Source organism: Phyllobates terribilis, unplaced genomic scaffold (assembly GCF_046119375.1).
Source record: "Phyllobates terribilis strain yellow unplaced genomic scaffold, ASM4611937v1 Scaffold_5__5_contigs__length_657084704, whole genome shotgun sequence".
NCBI lineage: Eukaryota > Metazoa > Chordata > Amphibia > Anura > Dendrobatidae > Phyllobates > Phyllobates terribilis.
This window is the reverse complement of record NW_027362765.1, coordinates 86277986-86302026: the sequence shown is the minus strand read 5'-3', so window position 1 is coordinate 86302026 and position 24041 is coordinate 86277986. Positions and strand designations below refer to the sequence as shown.

Genomic DNA, 24041 nt, shown 5'->3' with positions numbered 1-24041 from the left:
TTCCCACTGCATTTTGGGGTAAGTGAAGAGTCTCCGTGAGCTCAAAGAACACTGGATTTTGGCTGTTGGAGCTGAAAAGAGGACCGGCGCGCGGATTTTGAAGCTTTTTTTTGAAGGTTTTTTCACTGTTTTCAGAACATTAACAGTAAGAACATGGAAGAGTCCAGGAGCCATTTGGTGAGCTGCATATCCTGCTACATGTTCACAGACTTGCCAGTGGAAAAGCCAAACTTCACATGCCAGAAATGCAAGCTTGTGTCCCTGTTGGAGGAAAAGTTGCGAAATCTAGAAGAGAGGTTAACTACCTTGAAAATCATTAAGGAAGGTGAAGAGTTCTTAGACAGAGCAGAATTATCTCTTCATGATTCAGAAAGAGAAGAAATTCGAACTGCACCTGAGGAAACAGAGGAATGGAAGCATGTGACCCACAGAAGCAGGAGGATCGAGAGGCAGTCAGCACCTATACTGCTCAGGAACCAGTACCAGGCTCTCACGCAGGAGAACCATGAAGAAATACAGCAAAATAAGACTTTCCCAGCAATGAATAACCTTGTAAGCCCTCAGAATCCTCCTGGATGGAGAAAGAAGAATGTTGTGAAGAAAAAACGGAGAGTGGTGGTCATGGGGGATTCCCTGTTAAGAGGAACAGAGGCTGCTATCTGCAGACCAGACATAACCTCAAGAGAAATGTGCTGTCTTCCAGGAGCAAAAATTAAAGATGTGTCTGACAGGATATCAAGACTCTTCAGACCTACAGATCACTACCCATTCCTGCTAATACATGTGGGGACAATTGACACCGCAAGAAAGGACCTGGAAACCATCTGCAGTGACTTTGAAGACTTGGGCAAGAAAGTGAAAGAATTGGGAGCGCAGGTGGTCTTCTCATCCATCCTCCCAGTGGATGGCCATGGAACAATGAGGTGGAATAAGATTCTACAGGTGAACAACTGGCTACGTCGATGGTGCCGTCAACAAGGATTTGGATTTCTGGATCACGGAATGAATTACCTATACGATGGACTACTTGCTAGAGATGGGGTGCACCTTACGAAGACTGGAAAACATGTATTTGGAAATTGCCTTGCTGCACTCATCAGGAGAGCTTTAAACTAGAACAATGTGGGAAGGGAAGCAAAAGGCCAGAAAAAGACATACAGCTGACAAATACTATTGAGATCTCTGCTACTGGAAGTGGAAAGGAAGAACAAAGACAAAACAATTTAAATAATAAAAATATGGGAGGAAGAGAAACCAATCACAAACTAAAATGTTTTTATACAAATGCACAAAGCATGGGCAACAAACAAGGAGAATTAGAACTACTAACGCAGGAAAAGAAATATGATGTCATTGGAATCACTGAAACTTGGTGGGACGATAGACATGATTGGAATAAAAGGCTAAAAGGATACAACTTATTTGCAAGAAACAGACTTGATAAACGAGGAGGAGGTGTCGCATTGTATGTTAGAAAAGCGTATATCTGCATAGAGATTGAAGCTTCAGAGACTGGGAGTTCTGTGGAAACTGTTTGGGTAAGAATACAAGGAGATAACAACGGAAAGGACACCATTGTAGGCATTTACTACAGGCCACCTGGGCAAGCTGAAGATATGGATGAACTCTTTATGTATCAAATGACCAAGTTCTCAAAAAAATATGACGTAGTGGTCATGGGAGATTTCAACTATCCAGACATTTGTTGGGAATCTCTCTCAAGTAAAACTAACAGGTCAAGCAAATTCTTATCCTCTCTTGCTGACAACTTTATCTTCCAAAAGGTAGGGGAGAAAACAAGGGGATCTGCTACTTTGGATCTAATCCTTATAAACAAGGAGGAAATGGTTGAGGAGGTAAAAGTGGCTGGGACCCTAGGAGGCAGCGATCATGCTATTATAGAATTTTGGATAACTAGAGGAGGAAGACATGTGAAGACTCAAACTTCAAGGTTAGATTTTAGAAAGGCAGATTTTAAGAGACTCAGAAAAAGAATAGGAGGGATCCAATGGCTGGATGTCCTTAAGGACAAAAATGTCCAGGAAGGATGGGAAATTTTTAAAAATGAGATTCTCAAAGCACAATCGTTAACAATCCCGAAAAGTAGGAAGAATGGGAAGCATTTAAGGAAACCAGGATGGATGAACACAGAACTTAAACACATGCTAAAAAGAAAGAAAGAAATGTTTATTAAATGGAAAGAGGGAGGCATATCTAAAGAAGATTATAATGCAGTCTGCAGATCCTGTAGGGTATGTATCAGGTTAGCTAAAGCTGACAATGAATTAAGGCTTGCAAGAGATGTCAAAAGCAATAAAAAAGGATTTTGGGGGTATGTCAAAAGTAAAAGAAAAGTCAAAGATGCTATAGGATTTTTACAGGATGAAAATGGAGAAATGGTAAGAGAGGATGTTGAGAAGGCCAAACTTTTTAATTCCTATTTTGCATCTGTTTTCTCTCAGAAAGAAAATGTAACATCAACTGATCTTCACTGTCCTTTTAAAGGAATAGAAGAATCCAAGTTATCTGTAAACAGAAAGATTGTGAGGGAATATTTAGCTAACATAAATGAGTTCAAGTCTCCAGGTCCAGATGAATTACACCCCAGAGTACTGAAGGAGATCGTAGAAGAAATTTTAGAACCACTCTCCATAATCTTTGAAAATTCTTGGAGAACAGGAGAAGTCCCAGAAGACTGGAGAAGAGCAAATGTTGTTCCTATCTTCAAAAAGGGGAAGAAGGTGGACCCAGGGAACTATAGGCCGGTGAGTCTGACTTCTATACCAGGAAAGATCTTTGAACAAATTATTAAACAACATGTATGTAAGTACCTGGATAAGAATGAAGTGATTAACCAGAGTCAGCATGGGTTTATAACTAACAAGTCATGTCAGACTAACTTAATTTCCTTCTATGACAGAATCACTGACTGGGTGGATCAGGGAAATGCTGTAGATATAGTATATCTTGACTTCAGCAAAGCATTTGACAAAGTATCTCACACCATCCTTATTGAAAAAATGACCAAGTATGCAATGGACCAGGCAACTGTTAGGTGGATTCATAACTGGCTTAGTGATCGGACTCAAAGGGTGATTGTAAATGGCTTCACATCCAGCTGGATGAATGTCTCAAGTGGGGTACCACAGGGCTCCGTCCTGGGACCTGTATTGTTCAACATCTTTATCAATGATTTAGATGAAGGAATTGAGGGTAAACTGATTAAATTTGCTGATGACACAAAGCTAGGAGGGATAGCTAATACTAGAGAAGAGAGAGAGAGGATTCAAAAAGACCTAAATAAACTGGAGCAGTGGGCAGCAACCAACAGAATGGTTTTTAACAGGGAGAAATGCAAAGTACTACATCTGGGCAATAAAAATGAAAAAAGCATATACAGAATGGGAGGAATAGAGCTAAGCAACAGTACATGTGAAAAAGATTTAGGTATACTAATAGATCATAGACTGAACATGAGTCAACAGTGTGATGCAGCAGCAAAAAAGGCAAATACAATTCTGGGATGTATTAACAGAAGCATACAGTCTAGATCACGTGAAGTCATTATTGGTCTTTACTCCTCTTTGGTCAGACCTCATCTGGAATACTGTGTACAGTTTTGGGCACCACATTTTAAAAAAGACAGACAAACTGGAGCAAGTTCAGAGAAGAGCGACCAGAATGGTGACTGGTCTGCAAACCATGTCCTATGAGGAACGGTTGCAGGATTTGGGAATGTTTAGCTTGCAAAAAAGAAGACTGAGAGGAGACTTAATAGCTGTCTACAAATATGTCAAGGGCTGTCACATTGTAGAAGGATCATCTTTATTCTCATTTGCACAAGGAAAGACTAGAAGCAATGGGATGAAACTAAATGGGAGGAGACACAGATTAGATATTAGAAAAAACTTTTTGACAGTTAGGGTGATTAATGAGTGGAACAGGCTGCCACGAGAGGTGGTGAGTTCCCCTTCAATGGACGTCTTCAAACAGAGGCTGGACAGACATCTGTCTGAGATGATCTAGTGAATCCTGCTTTGAGCAGGGGGTTGGACCAGATGACCCAGGAGGTCCCTTCCAACTCTACCATTCTATGATTCTATGATTCTATGATTCTATGATTATGGTAATGAATAACAGGAGGATATGATTTATAAACTTTTTAAAAAGCAGTAAATTATATGGTTCTAATTAGCTTCTACCAGTAAGAACACAAGATACAATAAGATAAATCATAATGTATATCAACAGCACTATTAGCTTCAGCTAGTCAACAGAATTAATTCCACTTAATATTAAGCGATTAAATTAATATTAATATAAAATAATTATATGTAATAATATTAATATTGAGTAGAACCAATTTTAGCAAATTGCTTTGGCCAACCACAACAATGATGGTCTCTCATGTGGTCCCTCAGGAAAATTAACTGCCTATCCCTTCTCCAAACCATGGGACATTTGGTCATAGACATTTAAACTGGGGTCATAAATCAATACTTTGGCCACTATTCATGTCTGGCTTATCCTTACAAAATTGGCTGTCTACCAGGGCTGGACCAGCACCAATCAGATGAACAACCATGGCAGGTCTACATGTAGGATGTTAATAGTAGGTTTTAGAACCTAATTTTAACATATCATAATTTATATCTTTTCATCTTTCCACAACTCAAGAGATGTAGCTTTTAATTATTTTAATAAAGCTTTAAACATTTTTTCCCATAAATCTAAAATCTTCCAGGTAAATTTAAATCATCCATATATGTTAATTTGGTTGTTTTTCTTAGTTATATGGGGACTTTTGCCCCAATTGTTCTTTGGGAAGATGAATATGAATTGTATTAACTGTGGTACTCACCTTGCCCCAGGAGGGATGCTATTGAAAGACGCTGAGCTAGAAGGAATTAAAATACTTTGTAAATTATTTATATATTAGTGATAATAAAGCTGGTATTTTTTTTTTATTTTTTAGTGAATTTTACTTGTTGCAACGTGTTTTTTTAATTTATTTAAATCAATTTGATTGGCTGTGTTGCTGGGAATTAAACCACCATAAATCAGATAATGATGGCCTTACCATTCAGTCTATAGAAAATCTCTTCAAATCAATGAAAGTTTATTAGTATAAAAGTTTGAATCTTTTAAAAATTTTGTGAAATGTAGAATATATTTACCTCTGATAATGATCCTATTTCGCCTTTTTATCAAGTATCCAAGTGCAGCAGCGACCAAAGCAACAACTAGAAATACGGCGACTATTGAGACAGTAGAATTCTTGTTGCCCATTAATGGGGATTGTATTTCTAAAAAAGAAAGGTTCAGTTTGTTTAATACATTTTTCTATTCATTATAGTCCAGTGGTCTTATAGTAAGAGACAATTTGATAAGGTTATTTGTTCACCGTTGCTATTTCTTGAGCACTGTATGGAAGAATGACAATTAAAGATGAGTGGATCTTTTGAAATTCGAATTTGTAGAATTGTCTAAATTTTCCCCCAAAAATTAAATTTGCGGTAAATAAATTTTGTGTGAATATCAATACTGCAAAGTGATAAAGGTTATAGAAGATGGCTGCATGGTATAGTTCAAAATCGCTATTTGTCTTAAGTATGCTGCCAGTGAGAAATCAATTGAAAATAAATAAGTCTACTTGTATTGGTTTATAAATTTTTGGCTCCCCCATGTTATAAACCTGATTTATAAGGAAGAAAAAGGGGAAGATATATTATTTGCCCGTGTTCCTGGCTGTGTGTAGCTTTAACAACCATAAGATAAATTAAGGGGTCAGTGTGTCCTAAGGCAGTAAATTGTCTTAATTACAATTAACACTCCTTTGTGAGGCCGTTCTGAGAGGGTTAATGATCTTTGTGTTCAGATAAATAACAATCTCACATTCCTCTTGCCATAGGCTGTGAACTTAGCTGGCAGTCTATTGAAATAAATGAAATGGTTATCAGTTCCATTGTAGATCTGTTTGAAAAGGTTAATGGAGTAAATAAAGCGTCTGAGAACAGGTCAGACAGGGTTCTACATCCGGATTCTTTGTTGGTACCCGGATGGTAGGTGAGCTCCTGCTCACTTGCTTATGACGTCACAACAATCATACGAAACCAGCGGATCAATTTCCGACGCGTTTCGAAAACTTCTAATCAAATTCTTAATAGGGGAATGTATGAATTTCATCTTAACTCACAATTATTTTAAACACCAGGCAGACTGCTATGTCCAGCAGTGGGGCACCACGATAGGGACCAGGTTCGCACCTACCTATGCTAATCTGTTTATCTCTATACTATATTCATCTCTATACTATATTCATCTCTGCAACAAGCTAAAATCAAGTGGAACAATGACTTAATCCCCATCATCTCCAATCAAGGTCAGTGTGTTGTTTTAAGCCATTGAGACTTTGTCACGCCAGGTGTGAGTGCAACACAGAGAGTCACGCCAGGTGTGAGTGCAACACAGAGGGAAAAGGGAAAGGGAGCCCAGACACTAGGGAAAGGGTGAAGAGGTGACCTCCTAATCTGGACTAGGGTCACCCTGTCTCCCTAAAGTCCATATACAGCCTCCGCAGCTGTCGCCGATCACGTGCCTCGCCCTACTATCCCTGGCGTAAGGCTAAAGCTGGGGGTGCAAGGAGATGAGCACTAGTCAACCTCCTTTAGCACTCTAAAGACAAAAGGGGAAGACAACACAGGGAAATAATAACTTAGCTTTAGAAGAACTACAACAGGGCACACGGCCTCAAGACTCCAAAGAGGACGTGATGCTGCTTCAGCCAAGTTCCAAGTAGAAATGAGTATAACCGGCGACGCCCACCTAGACACACCAGGTATATATTCACCCAGACTAAAGGGAGGTAGTCACTGGGTCCTAAACACAGCCTCCTATCTAGGCAGCTGTCTGCATTGCCAAAAGTGGACACCTCCTGCAAACCACTGCAGGGCGACTGTCTGTCACCTCTGACACACCCGTGACAAATCTACTAACTACTGATTTACTTACCATTTTTTCACCAACCAACAGCTGAAAGAGGAGGAAAGAACTACTACCCCTCTTAGTGCTTATGTAGGCATGTGGCAGTGTAAACACCAGATAGGAGTATCTGTGCAGAGAGGCATCACCTTTTCAAACAGAACTACAAGGGAACTAATAACCATTTTATTTACTCCATTAACTTTTTCAAACAGATCTACAAAGGAAGTGATAACCATTTAATTTATTCCAAGAGACTGCCAGCTAAGTTCACAGCCTACAGCAAGAGGAATGAGAGATTATTTCTCTGAACACAAAGATCATTAAACCTCTCAGAAAGGCCTCACAAAGGAGTGTTAATTGTGATTAAGACAATTTACTGCCTTAGGACACACTGACCCCTTAATTTATCTTATGGTTGTTAAAGCTATACACAGCCAGGAACATGGGGAGAGAATATATCCTCCCCTTTTTCACCCTAACAAACCAGGTTTATAACGTGGAGGAGCCAATAATTTATAAACCAATACAAGTAGACCTATTTATTTTCAATTGATTTCTTACTGGCAGATTACTTAAGACAAATAGCGATTTAGAACTAAACTGTGCAGCCATCTTCTATAAACGTATGTAACACTTGTTTCCAGCGCTAAATTAGTAGAATCTCAATACTGGAAAGCTTGTAACTGTTCGGAAAAACACGTGGGGGGTAGGAGAGAGAGAGAAAACCCTGCTGAACATAAGAGAATACATACTACAAGAAAGTGAGAGAGTGTGTGTGACAGGATCCTGCTGACCATAAGAGGTTGCATTCCATAGGAGAGAGAGAACCCTGCTGACCATAAGAGATTACACTCTACAGGAGAGAGAGGACCCTGCTGACCATAAGAGCTTACACTCTACAGGAGAGAACGAGAACTCTGCTGACCATAAGAAATTACACTCTACAGGAGAGAACGAGAACTCTGCTGACCATTAGAGATTACACTCTACAGGTGAAAGAGAACCCTGCTGACCATAAGAGATTACACTCTACAGGAGAGAACGAGAACTCTGCTGACCATAAGAGATTACACTCTACAGGAGAGAGAGGACCCTGCTGACCATAAGAGATTACACTCTACAGGAGAGACAGGACCTCACTGATGATAAGAGCTTACACTCTACAGGAGAGAGAGCAAGTGTGAGAGGATCTTGCTGACCATAAGAGCTTCCATTCTACAGGACAGAGAGTGTGTGTGACAGGATCTCGCTGACCATAAGAGGTTGCATTCCATAGAAGAGAGAGAGAACCCCGCTGACCATAAGAGATTACACTTTACAGGTGAAAGAGAACCCTGCTGACCATAAGAGATTACACTCTACAGGAGAGAGAGGACCTCACTGATGATAAGAGCTTACGCTCTACAGGAGAGAGAGAGGACCCTGCTGACCATAAGAGCTTATACTCTACAGGAGAGAGAGTGTGAGAGGATCTCGCCGACCATAAAAGCTTCCATTCTACAGGAGAGAGAGTGTGTGTGACAGGATCCTGCTGACCCTAATAGGTTGCATTTTATAGAAGAGAGAGAGGACCCTGCTGACCATAAGAGATTACACTCTACAGAAGAGAGAGAGGACCTCACTGATGATAAGATCATACACACTACAGGAGAGAGAGAGGACCCTGCTGACCATAAGAGATTACACTCTACAGAAGAGAGAGAGGACCTCACTGATGATAAGATCATACACACTACAGGAGAGAGAGAGGACCCTGCTGACCATATGAGCTTACACTCTACAGGAGAGAGAAGACCTCACTGTTGATAAGATCTTACATTCTACAGGAGAGAGAGAGCGAGTGTGAGAGGATCTCGCTGACCATAAGAGCTTCCATTCTACAGGAGAGAGAGTGTGTGTGACAGGATCTCGCTGACCATAAGAAGTTGCATTCTATAGGAGAGAGAGAGAACCCTGCTGACCATAAGAGCTTACACTCTACAGGAGAGAATGAGAACTCTGCTGACCATACGAGATTACGCTCTACAGGAGAGAGAACCTCACTGATGATAAGAGCTTACACTCTACAGGAGAGAAAGAGAGTGTGAGAAGATCTCGCTGACCATAAGGCTGTGTGCCCACTATGCGTTTTTTAAGCGTTTGCGCAGCGGCAATTCCACTGCAGAAACGCTTAAAAAATGATTGGTAGAAGGTCTGCCATGTTCCCCAATGATAATCCGCATGTGCTGTGCACATGCTGCGGAAATTTCCGCTGCGGGTTATCATTGCGGAAAAAAACGCAGCACTACCAATTATTTTGTGGAGTCGCGGCGTTTTTCGCCGCCATTCACTTTGCATTTGACCGCATGTAATCCGCTCCACTGCATCTGTACATGCGGATAACATGCGTTTCAATGTGCGGATGGTACCCGGGTTTGGAGAAGAGGAGACTCTCCTCCGGACCCGAGTATACCTGTAAGAATAAAATAAAAAATAAATATTATACTTACCTTCTGATGGCCCCCGGTGTCTTTGTCCTGGCTTGCCGGCAGCTTGCGGTAGACTAAAGGACCTGCGGTGACGTCATTTAGTCATGTGACTGGTCACGCGACTGCTGACGTCGGCGGTCGCGTGACCCGTCACATGACTAAATGACGTCATGGCAGTTCCTTTTAGTCTACAGCGAGCTGCTGGCAAGCCAGGACAAAGACACCAGGGGCCATCAGAAGGTAAGTATAATATTTATTTTTTACATTCTTTCGGTCACACTATATAAATCCATGCCATTTGCATGGATTTATATAGTGTGACCAAGTTGTCAAGCACTTTCCAAGTGATGCTAAAATCTCTTGGAAAGCGCTTGTCAACCCGCATGTGAAGAACGCTTCACTTCCGCATGTCCCTGGCAGGAAAAACGCATGTACAATCCGCATGTACAATCCGCATGTACAATCCACATGTACAATCCGCATGTACAATCCGCTTGCGTTTTTTCTGCCAGGGAGATGAAGAAATGCTCAGGAAAAATCCGGAGCATTTCTGCATAGTGGGCACATAGCCTAAGAGCTTCCATTCTACAGGAGAGAGTGTGCGTGAGAGGATCCCGCTGACCATAAGAGCTTACACTCTACAGGAGAGAGAGGACTCTGCTGACAATAAGAGATTACACTCTACAAGAGAGAAAGGACCTCACTGATGATAAAAGCTTACACTCTACAGGAGAGAGAGAGTGTGAGAGGATCTCGCTGACCATAAGAGCTTACACTCTACAGGAGAGAGAGGAATCTGCTGATCATAAGAGCTTACACTCTACAGGAGAGAGAGGACCCTGCTGACCATAAGAGCTTATACTCTACAGGAGAGAGAGGACCCCGCTGACCATAAGAGCTTACACTCTACAGGAGAGAGAGGACCCTGCTGACCATAAGAGCTTATACTCTACAGGAGAGAGAGGACCCTCCTGACCATAAGAGCTTACATGCTACAGGAGAGAGAGGACCCTGCTGATCATAAGAGCTTACACTCTACAGGAGAGAGAGGACCCTCCTGACCATAAGAGCTTACATGCTACAGGAGAGAGAGGACCCTGCTGATCATAAGAGCTTACACTCTACAGAAAAGAGACTTACTCACTGAGTCTGGAGATGGAAACTGCTCCGCTGGGAACTGCTGATCTGTAATTAATGGGCCAAGTACTGTCCACCATTGTACAAAGTATGATAATCCGCTAGATGTCATCGCTGCAGGGCATTATGGGGAGGCCCGCATGACCATGCAAAATGAGATCAGTCTACTCCCTGCTTCAGCAGTGTGGGACATGGTGCCGGGCTAATTTTGTTTTTTTTGAACAGCGAATCAAATTTCAAAATGTTCCAATTTGAGTGAAACTGTGATTTTCAGGAAATTTGTCTCAAACTCGATCGTCCAAACATCAATCCTGCTCATCTCTAGTGACACTGTTACTTATGGTGCCAAGCACTGTGCAGTGTATGCAGGTGGCAGTAATATTTAGCATTTTTTCATTCAAGTAGCTGTATGGAAGTATTATTTGTTCAGTGCGTCTTTACTTAGGTACTGTTTGGTGTGGTTATTTTGCATTGTATGTAGATATTCGAGTACGGCATGGTATTATTTGCATAGACAGTCTGTGATACACTTTGACAGTGTATAGTGGTCTCAGCATTAATATTTTAACCACTGTATTATTTGGCCAATTCTTGGACACCATAGTATATGGTATAAACAGAAGATATCACATAGGGATCATAAAATGTATGTCTTGCTCTAGTTTTTATGGCTCCTCACAAGACTCTTATCATAGAACAAGCAAAATATAGCGATATTCACCTGATGATGTTGGGAAGCATGATTCTTTCTCTTTATATATACCATCTGAGACAGCACAGCATATATGGTTATCTTCCATTTCAATCTCCTCCGTCAATTTCAGAAAACTCCTTAACTTATAGCCTTGAGTTAACTTTGTGTTTGCTGTGGTCATCTTGTACACATATCTATGATTATTCCTCCAGATTATTGATGAATTATTTTCACTCTCTGCTTCACATACAAGTTCTTTTGTTTCAAGTTGTTCAGAAATGTTTGGATCACATATACCTGGGGAGAAAAATGAAATAAATAGACATGTTATGTTCTTGTGGGTTTTGAGTGCAAAGGCTTGGTGGACCCCAATGCGCGGTAGAGCCCCGAAACTCTGCTATTATTGCAAATGGTCAGAAATGGAGCGCTAGGTAGCAAGGAGACTCTGAGAGATGAGATGTTATACAGACCTGTTTATTACACAATCACTACGCGTTTCGACAGTGGCCTGCTGTCTTCCTCAGGTGGGGTTTTTCCCCACCTGAGGAAGATAGCAGGCTGCTGTCGAAACGCATAGTGATTGTGTAATAGACAGGTCTGTATAACATCTCCTCTCTCAGAGTCTCCTTGCTACCTAGCGCTCCGTTCCTGACCACAAATTGTTTGTTTCAAAATTTGCCTTTCCCAACCTTGGGATTGTGGCTGGAGCTGCTTGGAGCTGTTAGTGAGCTCTCAAGAGCCTTCCAGGACCCTAAATGACACTTATCCGGTGACGCGGAAGTCAGGTGACCGGGACTCCGTACCACGTGACCTTACCGGGAAGGAGGACGGGGCAGCGGTCCTACAGCAGCCCGAAGTCCCTCGATACCGTGCCGTTGCCGGTGTTGTGCAAGGGTGCACAACCCCACCAGGTGAGCGGATAATCCCCCACCTCACAACACATTTCCCCACTAGACCACCGGGTACTTCTCAGGGTGCGCCTCTCTGTTTTTGTATTACATTATTGCAAATGGGAGTGACAGGTGTCTATGCAAGTAGAGTAATGGTGAACATTGTGGTGGAGAGATCTGGCTCACAATGCTGGTACGAGACAGCCAGGGGAAAGTCCATAAAAAATGTGCTTACATTAAGGAATGTGTGTGTGAGTTCCTAAGAGGTCAAAGCGATACTACACAAAGAGAGACTTGGGTATGGTATTTCTACCAAGAGGAAACCGTTGAGATCAGAGAAAGAAATTAGGACTGTAAGGCCGGGGTCACACGAGCGATGATTCTCTCTTCCAAGAGAATCGGCTCGATTATAGTAATGACACTTGGTTCGAACTTTGAGAAACAGACATTACAGCAGGGGATCGCAAATAATTCTTTATTTGATGTAAAACAATGTTTAAAAACAAGCAGGAAAATGTTTTTCCTTTCAAAAAGAATCACCTGCGATCCCAAGCTGTCCTGTCTGTATACTCATTTGCTTCCTCCCCTGCCCAGGAGCTGTGGTATGATCAGACCATGTTCCAGGTACACATTTATAAGATTATCTCAGCATAGGAACATTTTTTTAAACACATTTAATTGTGTAAATTATTATTATTATTATTATGATCTAGTGATTAAAAGTGTATAATTTGTTTTTGGGACAAGCGCTTTAAAAAGACTGAACATATGCACCGCAATGCAATGTAGAGACAACCTGCTGTGCACATATTCATTCTTTTTGATCATCTTTTAACTGCTCCACGTTTGTAAAGATGTAACGCTGTTAAAAAGCAGTGACAGATCCATTGTTCAGGGCACTCACTAGGGTAAAAAAACAAAAGCCGGTGGCAAAGCCGACAACTACACGACAAGAAAAACACACAAAAAAAAGACACTTCAGGAAAAAGTGACCCGGCTTTTCTCCTATAGCAGGGATGTAAAACTCAAACACACAGAGGGCCAAAATGAAAAACTTGCACAAAGTCACAGGCCAACCAGTATACAGTATAATGGGTCCCACAAAGTCCTCCATCCAGAATAATCGGCCCCACATAGTCCTCCATACAGAATAATGAGCTCCACAAAGTCCTCCATACAGAATAATGGGCCCCATAAAGCTCTCCATACAATATTATGGGCATTGCATAGTCCTCCATACAATTTTATGGGCATTACATAGCCCTCCATATAGAATAATGGGTCCCACAAAGTACTCCATACAGAATAATGGGCCCCGCATAGGCCTCCATGCAGAATAATGGGCCCCACATAGTTCTCTATACAGAATAATGGGCCCCACATTGTTCTCCATACAGAATAATGGGCCCCACATAGTTCTCCATACATTATAATGGCCCCATGTAGTACTCCATATAGTATAATGGTCGCACATAGTCCTCCATACAGAATAATGGGACCCACATAGTCCTCCATACAGTAAAATGGGCCCAACATAGTTCTCCATACAGAATAATGGGCTCCACATAGTCCTCCATACAGTATAATGGCCCCACATAGTCCTCCATACAGAATAATGGGCCCACATAGTCCTCCATACAGAATACCGGGCCCCACATAGTCCTCCATACAGTATAATGGCCCCACATTGTCCTCCATACAGAATAATGGGCCCTACATAGTCCTTCATACAGAATAATGGGCCCCACATAGTGCTCCATAAAGTATAATGGCCCAACATAGTCATCCATACAGTATAATGAGCCACGTGGTGAGGGTTTGCCTTGAGTTTGCCAGCCTCATTGGCGAGAGTGACTGAAAGATGGGGATAATATACGGTAGCTGATCTGAGGTCTAGAGAGGGCCTAGTAGTCACAGTCTCATAGTGTGGGAGAAATCATTAGACGTGGCTGGCACTTATGTAGAACCACCAAATGCTCATGAGAATTATCAGTTTTTCCGTGGGGGGGCAGCACTTTCTAATTCTATGGGGGGGGGGGGGGGCAGCTCTTTCTAATATGCATGGTTAAAAAGTTATATGACCTATACAGAGAGCCTAACAGACAAATTCTCCTTTTTACAATAGTAAAAAAAAAAATCTTACCAGAAACTTTGAAATCAATGTATTGTGTTTGAAATCCTGAATCCGCAACAAGATGCAGAACATATTTGTGTATATCAGAAAACCCAACTTCAGAGATGGTCACCATCACTTTGACATCTGTCCATTCAATGGAAATCTTTCCGTCTTCTGAAACCAGCTCCTTCTTCGTAAGCAAATCACTTTGAAGAATCGTTACTTTTTCATCCTTTCGTACAGTGATATTCACAGGCTTGTCATTCAGGTCACAAGTGATGGTCACAGATTCTCCACATTCCCCACAACTCTCATTACTGCAATTGGCTCCAAATGCTAGTAAAAAGGAGAAGGAGGAGAAAGATTAATGTCCTGATTGTTAAAGGGAATCCATCCTGTTGAAAACACAGTCCAAATTTTTGACAGCAAGTTATAGAGCAGAAGGAGCTGTTTTGACTGATATATGGTTTTGTTTGAAAATATTTAGTAGAAATGGTAATTTATTCATTAAATATCTGCCTATTCACAGTTTAGGAGTCCAGAAGGTGGACTGACCATCCACTGGACTCCTAAGCAAAGAATAATCAGAAGTTTAAATGAATTTAAGACTAGTTCTACTAAACCTTTACCCCCCAAAAATATATATCAAACTCCTCAGTGAATTTAGCTCTTAAATATGGTGTTTGTAGAGTGCATGGTATTTTGATCACGATAGGTTCTCTTTAAGTTTCTACTACATAGCAGATGTCTGACAGTACTTTTGGGTGTAAGGCAGCACAAACATTTACAACATATCCTTACATGAGTAAGGATCTCATGTAATTTGCTCTCCACACCGATAGTTGATTTAGTAAGGGTTTCATGTCTAGATCTTTAGGGCACAAAGTACTAAAGTCTCCAGTCTCCCCAAGAAGGATGAAAACTGTCTCTCTAATGCCACCTATAGGTAGGTATGGTACTCTGTAAGTCAATGCCCAAGATTTGAAAAAGCTATTCAGAAATATTCACATGTAGGCACTTCAGTTTTTGGAGTTTTTGCTCCTCACCAGGAAAGTGTTGGGTTCTGGTTGGTTGTGGATCGAGGCCTTTGGAAAAGTCAAACATTGAATTACAGAAACAAACCTGTAAAGTAGGAGTTATGGAGTTTTCTTCATTCTGGTGGGGAGCAAAATTTCAAACCATAAAGCATTTAATTGGGCATGGGCATTTTATTAAATCGCTTAAACAGTGCCACTGTTCATCACAAACCCAACATGTCCCAAGAGTAGTGCTGATTGATTGTATCACCAAACATTGGATAGAAAATGAGAGAGACCCTCCAGCATTGATACTGATCCTCTATGCTGCTAGTAACATAGTGGATCAGCAATTCTTGGGCTCCCAAAAACCTATATGAGATCTACCTCATTTTTAGGTATGTCACCTTGCATAGGGTCTAAGATCAAATTTTGGCACCATTGTCATAACATGCCCGTGTATTGTTCTGTGGTCCCATTTTGAACCAGATCCACAATTAGTTCCCTTTAGGCACCTGGCACCACATGTAACTCCAACATCCGCCCTTTCTATAGCTGGTCCACAGAAGCATACTTACGACCACCGCAGCATACTCCATGGATGACGATCAGTAGCACAAGTGTTTGAACCCAAAACATTTCAGATGTTTTTATATTTGCAGACAAGGACCTGCAAAGAGAACAAAAAACCACAAAACAATTCAGTGATGCTGCACAGAACAAAACATAAAGATGGGGAATAGATTTGTACAATGGGTAAATATTAGTAATGGTATTGGCACCTAACTAACTGGTCTTAGAGGAGGTCCACTGGGATTGAGGTAAACAGCTCAGAGGGTTCTTAGAGAGATGATAAGGGAACACATCTGAGAAAAATTGCCTAAAATTTGGGTAAATTGTTGGGTAAACCCAACACTGAGAAGATCAGACACATAGAGAGCACGTGCGGCCATCTCTTCATTCACAGTGGTGTGAAGCAAGGCCAGCATTCTTCAGACAGGTGCGGGTCCCATAGGTGACGTTTCTTGGAATATCATTTGTATCACAATGCACCATATTGGAGGAGAACTAGTTGCCTCATTAATGATTCCTATCTATCTATTTTTGTAAGCCATGGCTATAACTGCAATCATTAACCTATAGGTGTGTGAGGCAGGTTAGAACCTGGTGTGAATGTGCTTTTTGAAAATTCTACAAAAATGACCTATTTTCAGGTGATCTATGTTGTTATTGTAACGTTGAACATGTCTCCACATGTATCAATCACTTATTGCTGAAGCTTGACTCTTAGCTCTGAGTCATAACATTTTTCATAGATCCATAGACTCATACACTTATCCATGGAGTAAGCCTAATCAGCAGAATAGTGAGTGCAGCTCTGGAGTATAATACAGACTGTAACTCAGGATCAGTACAGGATAAGTAATGTAATGTATGTACACAGTGACTGCACCAGCAGAATAGTGAGTGCAGCTCTGGAGTATAATACAGGATGTAACTCAGGATCAGTACAAGATAAGTAATGTAATGTATGTACACAGTGACTCCACCAGCAGAATAGTGAGTGCAGCTCTGGGGTATAATACAGGATGTAACTCAGGATCAGTACAGGATAAGTAATGTATGTACACAGTGACTGCACCAGCAGAATAGTGAGTGCAGCTCTGGAGTATAATACAGGATGTAACTCAGGATCAGTACAGGATAAGTAATGTAATGTATGTACACAGGGACTGCACCAGCAGAATAGTGAGTGCAGCTCTGGAGTATAATACATGATGTAACTCAGGATCAGTACAGGATAAGTAATGTAATGTATGTACACAGTGACTGCACCAACAGAATAGTGAGTGCAGATCTGGAGTATAATACAGGATGTAACTCAGGATCAGTACAGGATAAGTAATGTAATTCATGTACACAGTGACTCCACCAGCAGAATAGTGAGTGCAGCTCCAGAGTATAATACAGGATGTAACTCAGGATCAGTACAGGATAAGTAATGTAATGTATGTACACAGTGACTGCACCAGCACAATAGTGAGTGCAGCTCTGGAGTATAATACAGGATGTAACTCAGGATCAGTACAGGATAAGTAATGTATGTACACAGTGACTGCACCAGCGAATAGTGAGTGCAACTCTGGAGTATAATACAGGATGTAACTCAGGATCAGTACAGGATAAGTAATGTAATGTGTGTACACAGTGACTCCACCAGCTGAATAGTGAGTGCAGCTCTGGAGTATAATACAGGATATAACTCAGGATCAGTACAGGATAAGTAATGTAATGTATGTACACAGTGACTGCACCAGCAGAATAGTGAGTGCTGCTCTGGAGTATAATACAGGATGTAACTCAGGATCAGTACAGGATAAGTAATGTAATGTGTGTACACAGTGACTCCACCAGCTGAATAGTGAGTGCAGCTCTGGAGTATAATACAGGATATAACTCAGGATCAGTACAGGATAAGTAATGTAATGTATGTACACAGTGACTGCACCAGCAGAATAGTGAGTGCAGCTCTGGAGTATAACACAGGATGAGCCATGAAACTGGGGATAATTACGTCTTCTATACAAACTGTCCGCTGAGTGCAAGCCCACTTCAGGAAAATTCAATACAATATTCTTCTACTCTCTTTGTCTTGATCAGATGATGAGACTACATTATGAAATATTCCAAAATCTAACATAGGGGCTAAAGCTAAACTTCAGAGGCATCAATCTTCAGGCCTCAACCCCTGTAATTCTTACAACGGATATGTAAAACTGGGGTTGTTGTGCCCACTTAGGGACCAAATAGGTACAACAGAGATGGAAACCTCAAGATCTATCCAGCTCTTCACATCTCATAGAGCTCGGAGGAATCAGCCTGGCTTTGCATTGCTTTCAGAATCTTCTTTACAAACAGGAGGTTCTAGCACAAATAGAAAATCTGTCTCCTACATGAACAAGTAAGGGGGCTAGGGAGCAAATCTCTAAACATGGAATGTGCTTGAATTATGTCTTGGGAAAAGACATATCAGAGGGACTTCCAATATGAAAGAGGACAGGTTGGGTTGGAATGTTATCAGACCACAAGAGACCACTTTCAACTCATTCCATAGATGTTATTGCAACTAAATTTAGAAGAGAACGTCCAAGTTTTTGCTCTCTTCAAAAATTGGACAATCCTATAGCCATAGACAGTCTAACCATCTATTGGACAGACTGGTTAATTTATCTGTTTCTTCCATTCCCCTTCATTCGAAAGATCCTGCAGAAAATCAAGAAAGGGCAACAGCCATCATGGTTGATCTGTTTTGGCACCTTGCGGCTTGGCTCCCTCTCTAATTCAATCTTTAGATTGAAGAGAAATTATCTGTGGCTTCTGATCCAGTCAGGTCGCCTTATGTAAGAGAATTTATTTTACCCAGACACAGTTCGTCTTCAGCACACAGCCTGGAAACTGAAAGGAGGCTTCTCAGAAGAAGTCATTTTCACCATTCTTGGTGCTCATCGTCCCTCTAGTACGAAAATATATGGTGGAATTCAAGAGATCTTTTCTAGCTGTTATTCTGACAAGAAAATGTCCACATCTACGGTGCCAAATCTTCTTCATTTCCATAATGAAGGATGTAATAGAGGACTAAATGTAAGTGTAATACTCAAAGTTCAGTTATCTGCTATTTACTTTGCATTTCCTGGCTGGTGTAATGGTAGGTATCAATGTTCAGGACCCTGGATAAGCTGGGTGACACTCCCTATGGTTGTTGTAAGGGTAGCCGTGGATATTCAGCATTGTGAATAAGTTGGTTGCCACTCTCTGTGGTAGCTGTATCGGTAGCCGTGACTGCTCAGGACTCTGATTAAGCTGGGTGACATTCCCTATTTTTCCCAGGATCAGATACTGTAGATAACTAGTATGTAGTGCCATATTTCACATGAATATCATTGTGTTTGGGATGTGTCCCTTTAAGGAGTATCGTTCTCCTTCTCTCGGTCTCTTCTGCTCTCTGGAGTTTATCAAATATCTTCTCCTTCCATCATTTGAAGCCTTGGAAGATCCTAAGTTAAGTTGTCTTTCTTGAAAGGCAGCATTTTTGGTGACAATCGCCTAAGCAAGATGTTGCAAGCGCTATCATCTTATTTTAGAGATCTTACAGATGGTCTGGAGGTAAGAACCATAACTTCCTTCTTGCCAAATGTGTCTTCTGGTCTTTCTTGGAATTATTTTTCCAGTTCTTCATTCAGTTTACTCTGACTTTCAAGATCAGCTTGTTCATCGGTTGGATGTAAGGTGGTGCAGTGGTTAGCACTGCAGCCTTGCAGCGCTGGGGTCCTGGGTTCAAATCCCACCAAGGACAACATCTGCAAGGAGTTTGTATGTTCTCCCCGTGTTTGCGTGGGTTTCCTCCCACACTTTAAAGACATACTGATAGGGAATCTAGATTGTGAGCCCCGATGGGGACAGCGACGATAATGTATGTAAAGCGCTGCGGAATATGTTATGTATATAAAAATAAAGATTATTATTATATTCTGATGGAGGGTGGTCGGTTTCAGGAAAAGAGAAGCTATATTCTATTACTACTTTGATCTTAATAAAGGAAGAAAAGTCTGCACATCTACATTGAATTAGGTGGATCAGCAGTAGAAGGCCAATCTTCTGCTCTTCTGATTAAGGTCCATTCCACTTGTTCTACATCAGCTTTCTAGGTTGAAACTGGTAATCCATCTTTGGACCAGATTTGTAATGCTGCAACTTGATTGTCTCCCCTTAACTTCACCAAATACTGCAAACTGAACATGGAGCCTTTGCCAAAATGGAGATGGGATAATCTGGTTCCTGTCCCTATCATTAAGGTTCTTATAGCTTCTCAATTCCCTTTGTGTGTGTTTTGTTAAGAACACACAGAAATAACAACACTTTCCTGTCCTAAATTTCCTTTCCCTGTAGTCCAAAGCCAAATCAACTTTCACTCCCTAATTAAATGTATTTATGCTGAGCCCAATACAGGTGTCAGGAATCTTCTTTCCTTTTATAGAGTGTTAATTGTCATTACTCATTAATTTGCATTGCGAATCGTTCTGTTCATCTGTCTAAAAGGGCCAAGCCCTAGTTCAACCATTAGTCTGCTGCCTCTTTCTTGGCTACAGGAAAATATAATTTCAGGCAGGTAAATTCTATTCTCATTTTATATCATACTGCACTATGGACAAGAATATATTACAGCTCCGATGGCATTATTTTAATAGCTAAATCTTGTTCTTAATAGGCAAATATGATAGTAGTCAAATAGTAGTTATATTCTTGTACATAGAGGGTAGTATTATAGTGGTTATATTTTTATTCATAGGGGCAGTGTTGCATCCCTGGCGGCGTGCTTGCATAGTGCACCACCTCCCACTATGCAAGACCGCAATCTTACCTGTCAGTCCAGTCTGCAATCCCTGCTCCAGTTCATGCTATGTGCATTTCTCTTGACTGACTGTTTAGGGCGGCGGCCCGGTTACTTCCTGACTCTTGTAGCTGCTGTGGGCGCACCCCTATTGCGTCTCCAGCCTATTGCTGTGAGTCACTGGATATTTAAACCCCCTCCACCCAGTAGGAGGTGCCTGAGCAACACCTTCACTCAGTTTGTCTTTGCAACTGTATTGCCAGGTCCTGTCCTGTTATCTCTGACTTCTAGTCTGTTTCCGCCACTCTGGGGGCTGCATTCCCAGACCTGTTATCTCTGACTTCTAGTCTGTTTCCGCTACTCTGGGGGCTATATTCCCAGGCCTGTTACCTGTGACTTCTAGTCTGTTTCCGCCACTCTGGGGGCTGTATTCCCAGGCTCGTTCTTGTATCTCATTGCAGTAGCAGTTCCTGTCTGAACTGTATCCTAGTCTGTTACCTGTTTTTCTCTATGTTCGTACCTTCCCTTTTCCTGCAGTATCTGAACCTGCACCTAACTACAACTCGTTGTCTCTGTACTTCTGTTTGTGAGTTTTGTGTCCACTCGCTACTTCATAGGAAGTACCTTGTGTGTATCTGGTTCTGCTTGTCCCTTTTCCCTTCCTGTATTTTCCAGTCTGCTCCATGTGAACAGAGCCCTGTCCTCTCTGCCTTGCCCACCGCTCTGGCGGCTTCTCTCTGCTCTGACTTACCCACCGCTCCAGCGGCTTCTCTCTGCTCTGACTTGCTCACCGCACCAGCGGCTTCTCTCTGCTCTGACTTGCCCACCGCTCCGACAGCTTCTCTCTGCTCTGCCTTGCACACCGCTCCGGCAGTTTCTCTCTGCTCTGCCTTGCCCACCGCTCCGGCGGCTTATCTCTGCTCTGCCTTGCCCACTGCTACGGCGGCTTCTCTCTGCTCTGCCTTGCCCACTGCTCCGGCGGTTCTGCTCTGCTCTGCCTTGTCCACCGCACCTGCGGTTTCTCTCTGCTCTGCCTTGTCTACTGCTCCGGCGGTTCCGCTCTGCTCTGCCTTGCCCACCGCACCTGCGGTTTTCGCTCCGCTCTGCTTGCTCACCGCACCAGCAGTTCCTCTCTGCTCTGCCTTGTCCTCCACTCCAGCGGTTTCACTTTACTCTGCATGTCTATCGCATCTGCGGCTCTGTACCTGTCTCCCAGTCTGTACTGGACCCTATCCAGCCTGCGCTCCAACCTGCTAGTACCTCCCGGTCTGCATACCAGCCGTGCTTGCCAGTGCCCACCTGTCTGCATACCAGCCGTGCTTGCCAGTGCCCACCTGTCTGCATACCAGCCGTACTTGCCAGTACCCACCTGTCTGCATACCAGCCATACTTGCCAATACCCACCTGCCTGTATGCCAGTCTAACCTGCCTGTTCCTGCATTCCCCGGTGTGGGTCAACAACTGTGACCGGGGTCTGACCTGGAGTCGCACCTGGTCCCTCTGCTCGGTTCCTCCTTGGTCCACGGAGTCGACTAAGCTGCCGTGCGACCTTGGTCGGATCGGGTTGATACTTAGTTACGCCCCTCCAGGCACTCCTCGGTTCATGGTACAGTGGGATCACTAATCACGCTCACGCCAGTCAGTCCGGGCACGAGCGTAACAGGCAGTATTATAGTAGTTATATTCTTGTATATAGGTGGCAGTATTATAGTAGTTATATTCTTGTACATAGGGGCAGTATTATAGTAGTTATATTCTTGTACATAGGAGCAGTATTATAGTAGTTATATTCTTGTACATAGGAGGCAGTATTATAGTAGTTATATTCTTGTACATATGGGGCAGTATTATACTAGTTATATTCATGTACATAGGGGGCAGTATTATAGTAGTTATATTCTTGTACATAGGAGGCAGTATTATAGTAGTTATATTCTTGTACATATGGGGCAGTATTATACTAGTTATATTCTTGTACATAGGGGGCAGTATTATAGTAGGTGTATTCTTGTACATAGAGGGCAGTATTATAGTAGTTATTTTCTTAAACATAGAGGGCAGTATTATAGTTATATTCTTATTCATAGGGGCAGTATTATAGTAATAATATTCTTCTACATAATAGTAGTATTATAGTAGATATATTCCTGTACATAGGGGCAGTATTATAGTAGTTATATTCTTGTATATAGGTGGCAGTTTTATAGTAGTTATATTCTTGTACATAGGGGCAGTATTATAGTAGTTATATTCTTGTACATAGGAGCAGTATTATAGTAGTTATATTCTTGTATATAGGGGGCAGTATTATAGTAGTTATATTCTTGTACATAGGGGCAGTATTATAGTAGTTACATTCTTATTCATAGGGGCAGTATTATAGTAGTTATATTCTTGTATATAGGGGGCAGTATTATAGTAGTTATATTCTTGTACATAGGAGCAATATTCTAGAAGTTACATTTTTGTACATACAGTGGTGGCCAAAAGTATTGGCACCCCTGCAATTCTGTCAGATAATACTCAGTTTCTTCCTGAAAATGATTGCAATCACAAATTCTTTGGTATTATTCTCTTCATTTAATTTGTCTTCAATGAAAAAAACACAAAAAGAATTGTCCTAAAGCCAAATTGGATATAATTCCACACCAAACCTAAAAAAAAGGGGTGGACAAAAGTATTGGCACCCTTTGAAAAATCATGTGATACTTCTCTAATTCGTGTAATTAACAGCACCTGTAACTTACCTGTGGCACCTAACAGGTGTTGGCAATAACTAAATCACACTTGCAGCCAGTTAACATGGATTAAAGTTGACTCAACCTCTGTCCTGTGTCCTTGTGTGTACCACATTGAGCAAGGAGAAAAGAAAGAAGACCAAAGAACTGTCTGAGGACTTGAGAAACCAAATTGTGAGGAAGCATGAGCAATCTCAAGGCTTCAAGTCCATCTCCAAAGACCTGAATGTTCCTGTGTCTTCCGTGCGCAGTGTCATCAAGAAGTTTAAAGCCCATGGCGCTGTGGCTAACCTCCCTATATGTGGACGGAAAAGAAAAATTGACGAGAGATTTCAACGCAAGATTGTGTGGATGGTGGATAAAGAATCTCGACTAACATCCAAACAAGTTCAAGCTGCCCTGCAGTCCGAGGGTACAACAGTGTCAACCCGTACTATCCGTCGGCGTCTGAATGAAAAGGGACTGTATGGTAGGATACCCAGGAAGACCCCACTTCTTACCCCGAGACATAAAAAAGCCAGGCTGGAGTTTGCCAAAACTTACCTGAGAAAGCCTAAAACGTTTTGGAAGAATGTTCTCTGGTCAGATGAGACAAAAGTAGAGCTTTTT

General features: G+C 41.8%; 1 protein-coding gene across 6 annotated transcripts in view; it reads right to left on the bottom strand.

Moving 5' to 3' along the window:
* Window positions 1-24041, bottom strand: part of LOC141272143 (uncharacterized) — a 42046-nt gene that overhangs the window by 3384 nt on the left and 14621 nt on the right. For 4 of the 6 annotated variants that reach the window (XM_073682506.1, XM_073682505.1, XM_073682503.1 and 1 more), the window contains exons 2-6: window positions 15884-15975; window positions 14317-14625; window positions 11311-11580; window positions 5178-5306; window positions 4862-4897 (exon numbers count right to left, since the gene is read on the bottom strand). In XM_073682506.1, the coding sequence (XP_073538607.1) occupies window positions 4862-4897; window positions 5178-5306; window positions 11311-11580; window positions 14317-14625; window positions 15884-15944 (805 nt within the window). In that variant the 5' untranslated portion in view covers window positions 15945-15975. Of the gene's footprint in view, window positions 1-4861; window positions 4898-5177; window positions 5307-11310; window positions 11581-14316; window positions 14626-15883; window positions 15976-20724; window positions 20816-24041 lie in introns of those variants that run through there. The other 2 variants (XM_073682508.1, XM_073682504.1) reach the window with 2 other exon arrangements.